At 42.9% G+C, this 11,407-nt stretch overlaps 1 protein-coding gene across 2 annotated transcripts; it reads right to left on the bottom strand.

The window, feature by feature from the left end:
- Positions 1 to 4,195: 4,195 nt before the first annotated feature.
- errfi1a (ERBB receptor feedback inhibitor 1a) lies at positions 4,196 to 10,591 on the bottom strand. 2 transcript variants are annotated; one of them, XM_018700654.2, is made up of 4 exons: positions 10,380 to 10,591; positions 7,695 to 7,903; positions 7,414 to 7,502; positions 4,196 to 7,260 (listed from the first exon to the last, which is right to left on the bottom strand). In XM_018700654.2, the coding sequence occupies exons 2-4, from the start codon at positions 7,847 to 7,849 to the stop codon at positions 6,161 to 6,163; spliced, it is 1,344 nt and encodes a 447-aa protein (XP_018556170.1). In that variant the 5' UTR covers positions 7,850 to 7,903; positions 10,380 to 10,591; the 3' UTR covers positions 4,196 to 6,160. The 2 variants fall into 2 exon arrangements, with proteins under 2 accessions (XP_018556170.1, XP_018556171.1); XM_018700655.2 differs by lacking the exon at positions 10,380 to 10,591 and having other exon boundaries at positions 7,593 to 7,741.
- Positions 10,592 to 11,407: the final 816 nt, after the last annotated feature.

The following is an 11,407-nucleotide window of genomic DNA, read 5'->3' as shown; positions in this document are numbered from 1 at the left end:
ATATACTAGTAATTTGTTGTTATAATATTTATGAATTTATTTATAATAATTGTAATCCATTGTCGCCTCCTCATCTACAGATAAAACTGAGTGTATAAATTCAGACTTCAGTATTTTTAGTTAATTAACACAACTGTTTATTTTTGCAGTTATTTGTTTAAGAGTTTTCTCTACGTTAAGGTGTCATTTCATTTTATTTCATTTCAAATGTTGTCAATAAACAATAGTGCCCTGCAGTACTGAGAAACACAAGGTCAAAAAAACTATACAAATATTTAATTCTGTCTCTTGCCCAGGAGTTCTTTCAGCTCTGTTGTGTGCATCATACAGGAACACGTTGTTACCTCTTTGAGTAAATTTTTGACCTGGTGGTTTTTGCTGCAAGCTTTGTACGTCTGCATTCACTAAGAGTGCACAAGATCATTTAAAAAATGAATTCAGAGATTCAATCTGAACCAGGAATAAAACTACAATGACAATAAAATGAGATTTAAATGCATTAAAGTGTTTTGTTTAGCAATTCTGAGATTGGGTTCAGATAAAGTTGATTTTGAGATTGTATCTGTATCATATATCTGCAATGTGCATCTGCAATAGTAGCACAGGTACTACTTAACTTGAACAAGATAATTCAGTGCATTAAACATTATTCAGAAAAAAAATGTTACTGGACAGAATGGACATTACCTGCTTTTCCTCTCTCAGCTCCATCAGCTTCTTCCTTTCTTTTTCTGTCAGTCTTCTCATCTCTTCCTTTCCCATAATGAATCCTTGATGCAGTCTCTGCATTTTCATCTGTGTCAGCAAGGAAAGTAAACACAGGGTCAACTGATGCATGTGCAAGTGCAAGCTAGCATATTATTACAATAAAAAAATAAACAGGAGTACCTCATTTTAACCTGAATTTAAACCATTTACACAACATGAATTGAGAAAATAAAAGAGAGAAAGAAAGAAAAGCATTTCAACTTAAGTTCAAAGTTGATCAGTCTGACATTGGATGTAATTAATGTCAGCTAGCAAGCTAGCTAGTGTAACTAACTAGCTAAACTAACTAGCTAGCTAGTTACACTAGTTAGCTATTTAAACTAGCCGGCATTATGAGAGACGGCCACTTGTCTTTGTTTCTTTTCGTGTCAGGAGCTGTTGGTGTGGTGAAGTCTGAGAATAAATGACATTGTAAACTTCTCTAGTTACCTGCGCTTCAGTGGGTTCAGCTTCCTGTCCGGTTTATTGACACAGTCAAAAAAGCCGCCATGTTGAGTCAAGATCTTATTATAGTGTCGACGAGATAGTTTACTCCACCCACCCACAGTGACCCCGGTGACTAGTTTTGGACAATATCTTTGCAGCGCCGAAGTAAAGTTATTTTAGGTAGTTACTGCACGATTACTGTGTGCACGTGAGGTTAGGGGGGTGTATTTATTTATTTTTTAATACTTTTATTTTTAAATTTTGCTAACACCCCTCCCCTTAAATCACCTGGTGGTTATCTCCCCTCGTGGTGGCTTGTGGAGTCATTACAACATCTTGTCGCTAGATGGCATAAGCGCACTCATTATAATGATGTTTTCTCTTTGTAACGTGAAGAGGAAGCGGCAGTGAACAGCAGAGGGACTGGGTGACTTTGGTACAGTCTTTCTGATGTATAAAGGGAATAAAGGTGATTTGAAAACACTTCATGGTTTAATCGACCTCAGCAGTGACACTCTGTTGCAGAACTGGACCTGTGCTCTCAGCAACAGGAAACAGCAGCTTCATCAGTAACAGTTCAGTATTACTGGTCTTGGTGAGATCTGTTTTAAAGCTGTGCCACAGCTCCTCAAAACTCGTGTGCAACTCTGCTGCTGATCCACACATAAAGCTGTAACTGGATGTCTTTTCTAAACCAGTGGATAGCTGTTTGTCTCCAACTAGTGGCTGAAGACAGAGGACACACTCATGACCGATTTCTTTACCCTCGCTTGACTTTCTTCAACAGCTCTGACCTGTGTAAAATTTAACCAGCAGAACTTCAGCCTGAGCTAATTATTCACAACTGAGTCAACCCCTCGCAGCAAATGATAAGACAAGTTACACAATAAAAGTTGATGCAAACAGTGGAATTAATCAGCAGATTTTACAACATCGCTGCATGTTTTTCAGAGAGTGAGAAAAAAAAAACATGCAAATGCTGCAGAAATTACACTCCACCTCTCCTGCCTCTTGGAAATATAACAGGTTGCAATTATGCATTTTCTTGTAATAAGTGTATTTGTAATCAACAGATACAAGCCTGCAAGCAGATGAATAAAGTCCATCATTCTGGGGGAGAAACAGAAAGTGCATGAAGTAATTTGTTGAGAATTCCCCACATTTCATATTTCAAGTGCTCAAAAGTTTTACCCAGTTCATTTTTTGTTGGGAAATATCAATTTTATATTAACACAGCAAAAACAATCTGATATAAATTTGCTGTCAATTACCCTTTTCTTAATATTAATTAACTTATTTTCAAGTTGCTCACAAACACATAATCTGTGTATGAAGCACAGTGCATGAACTAAAATGGTCACAGTTTAATGCCAAAAGAGTTTTTAAACATGGTTTATAGATTAAAACTGCAGATGTTTCATTGATTTATTAGAGATGCTGTGGATGTGCAGTAAACCTGTAAGCTTGTGTTTTTGAGTATTTTAGAATCACAGTTTACAGAAATGTAGCCTCGAGTCTGCAGAGGGAGCTCTTTTAACAGCTACAGATGTATTTACCACTGAGGACAGAAGTTACATTTAACTAAATAATATTTTACTTTTTTTGTTGTGTTTATTAACAGTAGCAGCTTGATATTCCTGCACAATTTCTAGACCTCAGAGTGAGATACTTCAATGTTACAATAAAATCTGCATAAACTATAAAAGATGTATTATTACTCAGCGTACCTGTTTGTTCCTCTTTGTTGCATAATTAAATGTCAATCAGTTTAATCAGTTGTTTAATCATATTTACTGCAGCATAAGGGGTTATTATTTCTTAAACATTATTCCCTATCACCAAATCTGTATGCACTGCAGATCTATGCAGCGCTGCAGACTGGTGTTGAGAGCCAGACACAGAAAACAGACGTGCTCTCTCCCTCTCAGACAACTGCAGACTGTATAGCAATTAATGAGGCAGTAATCATAATTACTGTAATAATTCTTATCATTGAAATGAGTTTGTTCCACTTGTTAATCCATCAGAGTGCTAGCCAAGGACCTCTATCTAATTAAATGAAGCCAGAGATATATTTGATGTGGCTGAGCCATGAATGCTGGAAGTTAAATCTCATGTCTTTGCTGCCTGAACTAAACACGAGTTAGGGCCAAAACCTAGTGGTAATGTTAAGATTTGAATTGTATTGACAAATAAATAAATAGATACATGAAAGCTCAGTCGGGAGTCTGGCCAGTCATGAAAATGGCCTAGAGCACTATGCTGCCTTTTAGTGCCACATCAGTGGAATACTGTGTTACTTTTTATTTATTCAAAAATTAATTTCAAACCACACGCCTTGTTAATTCATCTGGCACCTGATCTTTCTTGCCTCCAGCAGACTATATTTAAAATGAGCAACCTGTCTTTCTTTAGTTGCCATAGTCACCACCCATGCTGTCGCCTAGCAGCTCACTACAGAGTGAAACAGGTGAAAGGGTTTGCAGGTGGCCTACATAGTTCAAACTGCCGCCTTTTGTTCCTTTGAGAGAATAATGCAAAATCAATTGCTATAGGCACAGCAGACCTACACAAAAGGTCACTGGAGAGAGGTTATGGTTGGATACTGTGACTGCAGCTCAACTGCAGTTTATTTAGTAATTATTTGACCTCTGATGCTCTGCGTGGTTCGCTGTGGTTTCGGCTCCGTGCCTAACCACATGGACTCATGTCAAGAGTAAAACACTTGCAACATTGTTTAGTGCTTAAAAACCTGTGGGTGCAGGGCTGGCTGCCACCGAGCATCTGAGCAGTCAGGCAGGAGGAGACTGTGTTAAACCAGGAAGAGGAAGGCAATACACTGTTCACCTGTCAGTCGACCATTGTAAGTCACTCTTCTTTCTCTGGATAGAGGCCAGTCACAATAAGGCACAGCATGAGGGTGTGTGGGTGATAAAACAGGCCAGACAGCTGAGTTGAGAGTTCACTCTTTGACAGATTTAAGAAACAGAATGAAGCAGGCTCATAAATAAGTCATTTTTATTTTTGCTTTCTTTTTTTCAAGACTATATACTTATCAACTATTCATAACAACAAATGGAATTGTTAAATACTGTACACAGCATACTGTACTCTCCCAGTGCATGTCTTCACCACAGCAGAGAAGTTATGTTTCGATAAACTAGTCTTCATTTAGTTTTATTATTTCTAATAAGACATATGAATACCTTAAGATTAAATAGTATCAGTGTAGGATGTAAACATTTTTCAAACATTTAAGTCAAAAGCAACATTGTGTTGGCAAGGTTCTGTGAGCAGGAGGGAGAGAGAAAGTATACTTCAATGACCGTTTGACCTTAGCAGTTATGTTTCCCAAACTGAACACCGTGTTCGATACCAAGGGTTACTTCAATACATGTGCTACATTTACTATATCATCCTGACGCTTCTTGAATACAATCTACAACAATAAAATTCATATATTTTCCAAGGCTGCCAGCAGCCAAAGTCTCTCAGACCACACCCACTGCAATCATGTAAGGCAGGAATGCATGAGCAGAACAGGAAAGTCTGTGTCAGGCAGGTAAACCCTGCACTGTCTTTGTAATGCGTCTGTATTAACAGGTTAGCCCAACATCTCTGTGATCTAAGATCTGCCTGATCTAAAATGTCTATTTAAGGATATCCGGTCAGAATTGACTGTGTCACTCTTAACTGAAGTGAGTTAAAGCTTTGTCTCAGGTCAAACATAGAGCTGGTTAGCTCATGTTTTGTAGAACAGAATTAGGAATTGCAGATTTTGCCTTTGGACACAATTTAAAATGGGGGATATATGAAATATAGGATGAATATCAAAGGGAGGTAGTAGCCTACTTGAGGCGAATTCGTTCCAAGCAAATGACTCACAGCTTGACCAAAAATAAGCTCCTCCAACTGTTTGATGGAATACCAGTAAGAATAGCATACATTCACTACATGTTCAACAGGCCAAGAAAACAGACCTGGACACTGAAAGAAAGCGATGTGCACTTTTTAGAGGGCTGAGCTCAGAAGCAGGCACTGAGAACAAGCAGAGCACAGTAACAAGTATGGTTGACGGTTTTCCATGCAACCGTAGAAAGTCGTCCTACAAAAGTATCACCAGAACACTGCTCCAACCGCCGGTCACGCACATACATACACACAAACACACTCATCAACGGACAACTACACCATATAAGCTGCACTAGACATTCCAATGGAAACATGCATAGCTACCAGTAATGTAGCCACCTCTTAGTACAAAATGTACCATGACAACGTGCCATGTGGGAAAAACACAACTTTACACAGATACAGGCCTGAGTAAGACTGACACTTCATCAGGGCAGGGAAACCATATCAGTGTTGATATATAATAGCAAACAGACTGGAGGTGTGTGTGTGCTAGCATCCTTCATTTTGTTAAAAATTAATTGGCCTTGTGTTTAGACTTCATATACTGAGCATTACATGGTTACATTACTGACCTTCTGTCCCCTGTGAGACACAAAAGCAGCGTCAAAAAGCCCCGGTGCATCTCACAAAAACAGCCTCAACCTTACAGACACAAAATACTGAGCACACGAGGTTCAAGCCCCGCTTGTACCTTCTGACTGTACCACATCATCAGCAAAAACAGCATGATATTGAATGTCATGAAATAAAAATCATATCAAAAATAAGCTCTACAATGTTGAATTTTGCCCACGGTCTTTAGTCAGAGATACAGGTTTTGTGTAAAGTATCTCGGCTGTGATAGCTATTCCAACATTACCAGTAACTGAATACAGTGCGCACATACCCTGTGTGATCAGAATACATGAGGGGTTTAAAAAAAAAAAGAAAAGAAAAGAAAAAAAACTGTCAAAGCAGCAGTTTGAGGGTTGTTATCGTCCTCTGTCACCGTTTTGTCAAGTGGTTTTTGCTCATGTACAGTAGAGTCTTCTGCTACTTCCACTATAACTTTTCAAACTAAATGCACATGTGCTTTCCGCCTGGTGTGGCAGTCCCAGTCTGAGTCTGATACATCTGTACTGCGAGCCGCTACGTAGGGTGAGTCTACGAAAGCGGGCCGCTGAGGCAGGAGATAGTAATGTGTGGTGCTGGCCTTCTTGCCGTTCTCGATAACAGGGAGGATGCAGGGGGAGCCCTCGCTGTTCTGTCTCCGTAACCTTGGACCGCTTACGTATTTGGGATCTGGTGCAAAGCTTTGGGTGGGGGGCATCACCCCGTTAATGTATGTCGGGAGGCTCTTGGGGCTGGGGGTGCGAGAGCTGCCTCTGGACAAAGGTTCCCTTGGGGGCACCTTGGGTGGTTTGTCCTCGTCACTGTAAGCCCCAGACGAGACCTCTGCTGACCAGCGGCGGTAGTCTCCTGTCTTGATTGTCCGGGGAGGGACAGGGGGCGGCACCTCTGGCTTATCCATACTGTGGGTGTGGCGTTTGTGGCACGTGAGGCGAAGCAGCGACGGCTTGTTAAAGGATCCGGCGGGGCCGGAGTGGGAGCGTCGTAGCCTCCTCTGACCCTTGTCCTGCTGTCTCTGACAGACCACCGGCCCAGGCGGCGGCTCGTGTCGCTGCTGCTGCTGCTGCTGCTCGTACTGTTCCCGCACTTCCTGTGGAGGATTTGTCTGGTGGTGCTGCTGGGGCTGCCTCTGGCTTTGTGGTCCCAACGGACCATCATAGTAGGCATAGTTAATCTGCCCGCAGTCCCTGAAGCTCCTCCGGCTGAGGACTCCATATCGAAACTGAGAGGATCTGGGACAGTGATCGGACACCAGGCAGCAATTGTCGTCCGAACTCGTGAAAAATTCTACCTCGTTGTCCATAGCCTGCTCGGGGGAGATGTCTGTTTGTGGGGGGATGGGGGGCAGGGGCTTGGAGCATCTGCCTGGTGTCTGTGGTGGGCTGCTGCACTCGTACACAGAGAGCCTCGTGAAGAAGGGGACCACCTGGTCGTCATCAGCAGGACTCGGGGTGGAGGGTTCAGCGCTGCAGGACAGGGAGAGGTGGGAGGGCCGGGATTTCTTTGGAGGTAATTTCTGTGTGCTGGGACTGTGTTTATGTCCTGTCAGAGAGGAAAAAGAAAAAATGAGCATCACTTTAAATCTACAGATCTGTATCGATCACTCTATAATCACAGTATCTGTTATGGAGGAGATGATTAACTGGTATTTGTATTTATTCCAGAGGAGCTGTAATGTGAGGACCAGGAACTTACTCTCATAACTTAGGGATGGTGGAGGTGGCCCCTTTTGTTGGGCTCGAGAGCTGCGATCTGTGTGTGCAGTGTCCATACTGAAGTAGATGCTGTTAAAGAAGATTTCAGTATTAGATTATAAGAGCTTTAAATGAACCAATTAATATTTCATTGTAAGATACAAAAACTCCCAGACTGACCTGAAACATTAAACTTCAGCAGGTCATTTAGATTTGAAACATCATTTCTTCATAGCAACCTCCCCCCTCATGCACTGCTACTCCTGGCACCTCAACACTCACTTGTCAAGCTCGTCATGGCGATGGCTCCAGGACGGTTTGGATACAGCCATGCTGTGACAGTAGCTGCCCCGCAGGAAGGGGTTTTCTATGGGAAAAGAGATCTCCTGGGCAGTCAGGCCCACTGTGGACATGCTCCAGGTACACTCGGGTCGCATCAAAGCCAGGAAACACTCAGATCGCCCGGCTGGCTGCCCCTGCTTCTGGTGTACCTGTAACACAGCCAAGGCACAGCCGTGAGTGACGGTGGAAGGAGGCTGAGAGCAAAAGCAGATGAAGAGAAAACAGAACATGTGGTAGCACACTGAAAAATACTCTGTGAAGCCAAGAAGAAAGAGAATACTGATATTAGAATATTAAGGAAGTCATAGAAATCTCTCCCTCTCTGCTGCCCACCAGTCTTAATATTTAGTCATGGTTTTGTCTGTTTTCCTCTGAGAAGACGAGACAACAGTCTTCTGTAACAGAGGAATGACAGGAGCTCAGCTTGACAGGACGCGGTCACAGTATTTTACAAACCAAGTATAAAAAGTAACAGCAACTGATCTGAAGTAAAATCTAAACGCAGACACTGTCATATAAGAGGATTTACCTGTTTAGAACAATAAGTTTCATTAAAGTAGAAACAGTGAAACCAAAGGCTGCTTCAATTTTGACTGTGATATTACATCTAAAAGGTGTAGATGTGCCACAGTGAGAAAAAAACTCTTATTTTTACAAACTGAGGCTTTTCTACACTCATCTCCTCAGTGTGAACTCATTTGCCAACTTTCAAATTTCAGTTTCCGCAGACTGTGCCTGTGCTCCCGACAGGTTTACAGTTTATTTTAAAACTCGACTGTGCCGTGCTCCGCTGCTGCAATCTCGCTTGTCCTGAACAGCAGAGCAAGGGGCTCCTCCTGTTACCACAGATATACCTGATGGTGCAAGAACAGCTCATGTTAAATGACCTGAATGTTTGTGTCATGTCAAGTATGTGTCAATGCAGAGTAAACAATCTATACAATATTCAGAGGGAAGGAAACTCTGCAGCGTACTGATATTCATGGGGTCAGTGATACACTGGAAGCAAACTGATCTGTTTTTTTTTTTTTTGTTTTTTGTCTGACACTGGATTAACCTGTTCAGTATGTCAAAGCTTCTGGAGAAAATTAGTTTAGAGAGTCAGACAATGTAATGTGTAAGTGCGCAGGGTTTGAATATCAGATGTAGCTATAGGTGTCTGAGTTCACTGTGACACCAGCCGTGCATTGTTGAAACAAATCTTCTCATGACTTCAGCAGCGGCCTTCACGCCATTAATCCCATTTTTCAGAATGCAGGAAAACAGGTGCATCCATAACCCTGGTGGTTGTCTCTGCTGGAGACCACAAATGAGGTGCGTGCACACCCGGAGACTCGCTGTCCTCCTTATAATGTGGGAGTGATGACTGAGGAGAACACCCCTCACCCCACCCCTCGTTCCCGGTCTCGTATGAGCCATATTTATGTGCTGCCCTGACAGCTGGGGAGAAACAAAGCTCTAAAACAACAGGAAGCCACGGGGCATCGGCCTGAGCCAAACTGCCCAACAAGGCATGCCATCCCCCTGCCCAGGGCCGTCGATTCGGTTCGGCGAGGACGGGAAGCAACATGATCCCCGATAATGAACCCCCAGAGGCTTGTGCTTCCTCTTGCAACAGGTGCACAGACAGTTCATCCTGGCAGTTCACCATAGGAGCATTTACAGGCAACAGGATTAAACAAATGATGTGAAGCCATGCAGAGCGTGACCCCCTGAAAGGAGGAATTCTTTAAGTCACTAGATCTGATCATTTGACCAGAGTAATGTGGCTCTTCTCATGTCTGACCTCTGTGTTGATACAGTATGTGGACAGGCTCAGTGTGTGTGTGAAGATAACACAGGGCCCGTGGGTGCTGGAAAAGCAAGAGGAGGAGGAGGAGGAGGAGGCGGCGTGCTGGGGTTAGCAGCAGTGAGGTAAAACATCAGCAGACAGCTTTGCCTTTTGATACAGGATTGTAGTAGTCACACACAGACCTTGAAAGAAGGAGTTCACACCCCGCTCATGACACCCCTGCAGCGGTTTCCGAGCAACCATACCCGCTCTACCTGTGCGGCAAGCAAACAGCGCGCACACCCCCTCACTTTACCGGATTGAGATAATAATGGTTAAAAGCCCTGTAGCAGGCAGGTGACTCACACCACAACACATAAGTCAGCTATCTGGCAAAGCCAGCCAATGATGATACACAGTGAATTATTATTTCTCTTTTGTTTAAGCGGAAAATACACAATTAGATATTGTTGACGAAATAAAAGAATCAAACCAGGTTATTGGTTTGCAATCATCAGAAAGTCATGAAGCCAAGTCTAAGAGATAAAATCATCTTCCTATTTTATATTTATCACGAAACACTGACACAGCCTCAGTTCATTTTGAGAAATTTGCTCCCAGTTTCTTGTTAATTTTGTAAGATCTTTTTAAATCTCAGCTTCATCACAGATCCACCATCTCTGTGTCAGAAAATAAAACGACATTCACAACAGTCAAATAAACTCAGTGGGACCTGAAGTTGCATCAATCAGCGTCTGTCGTGCTGGCACCAACATACAAACAACAGACAGACGAGACGTGGGTTCATACAGCAGCCTATACACCACACATTTCTAAATACTTTCTGAACTCACCTAAATAACTCCGCAGCTCTCCTCCGCTGACTGACCCCTACACTCCTCTTTGGGTTTAACAAAAAAATAAAAGTACAGCTCCTCGGTTTCTCTTCGTGAGGTCTGATTAGAGTCTGTAATCTTCTAGATTTCCTATTGCATCAGGAACAGGACGCCAGCGAATCGGTGACGCTCCGGGTTTAATGTGACACTTTGAGATAAGTCTAGTATTGTAGTGAGCTATGTCTTATAAGCTTCGCCACACTAGAGACGCGCTGTGGCTCCGCCCCGCGCACTTGCTCTTAAAGGCGCAGTCGTCCTTTTTTTTTTTAGTGTGTGTGCAGTGTACGTGCAGCAGGACAGACTGAGTGCATATGTCCTGCAGAATCACCCCTGAACATACAGTCTACACAGGGCTAATTTAAGCTTAAGTCAACTTTGATGTGATCAAAGTCTGCAGCGCGTCGTTTATCGCTACCTTTAACCTCAGAGGACAGAGGACAGTAACCTCACTGTGCAGTCAGCTGACTGACAGACTGTCCCGGTGGGATGGGAAGCACTCAGTCAGCTATACATTAAACACCTTAACAGTTAAACATGCAGCAGCTCTGTGGGTTTTACAGCACAAAGAGGCTGTCTCAGGTAATCTCAGAAAGAAAAGTGGTGTCTGCAGCAGCTCTTTGCAGACAAACACCACCCATCATCCTTTTAAATGTGTCCACTTTATGACCTATTTTATATTTAAAATGTGTGGTCTCTTAAACTAAAAGCACACACTGCAGTCAAAAGAAACCTGCAGAGATCTGCAGGGGAGACAGAGGCAGTAATGGGGATGGCTCCAGAGCAGATAACACAGACAGCAGGCAGAGATTCACAGCCAGAGACGCTCTTTATCTGCTCAGTGCTCTGCTGCCAAAAGAAAGGAGCTCAGATTGTTTAGCCTCTCACTTATCAGATCACCCCAGGCATTTTCTTTTGGCTGGACCTGATCTCTGTTTACCTGTCACAAGGTGCACTTAAACACAGTCAGTCGTTAAAGGCTACAGGTG

The sequence above is a fragment of the Lates calcarifer genome, linkage group LG20 (assembly GCF_001640805.2).
Source record: "Lates calcarifer isolate ASB-BC8 linkage group LG20, TLL_Latcal_v3, whole genome shotgun sequence".
Lineage (NCBI taxonomy): Eukaryota > Metazoa > Chordata > Actinopteri > Centropomidae > Lates > Lates calcarifer.
Note: the sequence above shows the minus strand (reverse complement) of the source record. Positions and strands in the feature narration are given on the sequence as shown.

Excerpts from the sequence above, each read along its gene's own strand:
- errfi1a (XM_018700654.2), bottom strand. The coding sequence starts at position 7,849 with ATGCGACCCGAGTGTACCTGGAGCATGTCCACAGTGGGCCTGACTGCC. Across the intron at positions 7,503-7,694 it reads CGCCATGACGAGCTTGACAA|CATCTACTTCAGTATGGACA; the intron begins GTGAGTGTTGAG and ends CTTCTTTAACAG. Across the intron at positions 7,261-7,413 it reads ACCATCCCTAAGTTATGAGA|GACATAAACACAGTCCCAGC; the intron begins GTAAGTTCCTGG and ends CCTCTCTGACAG.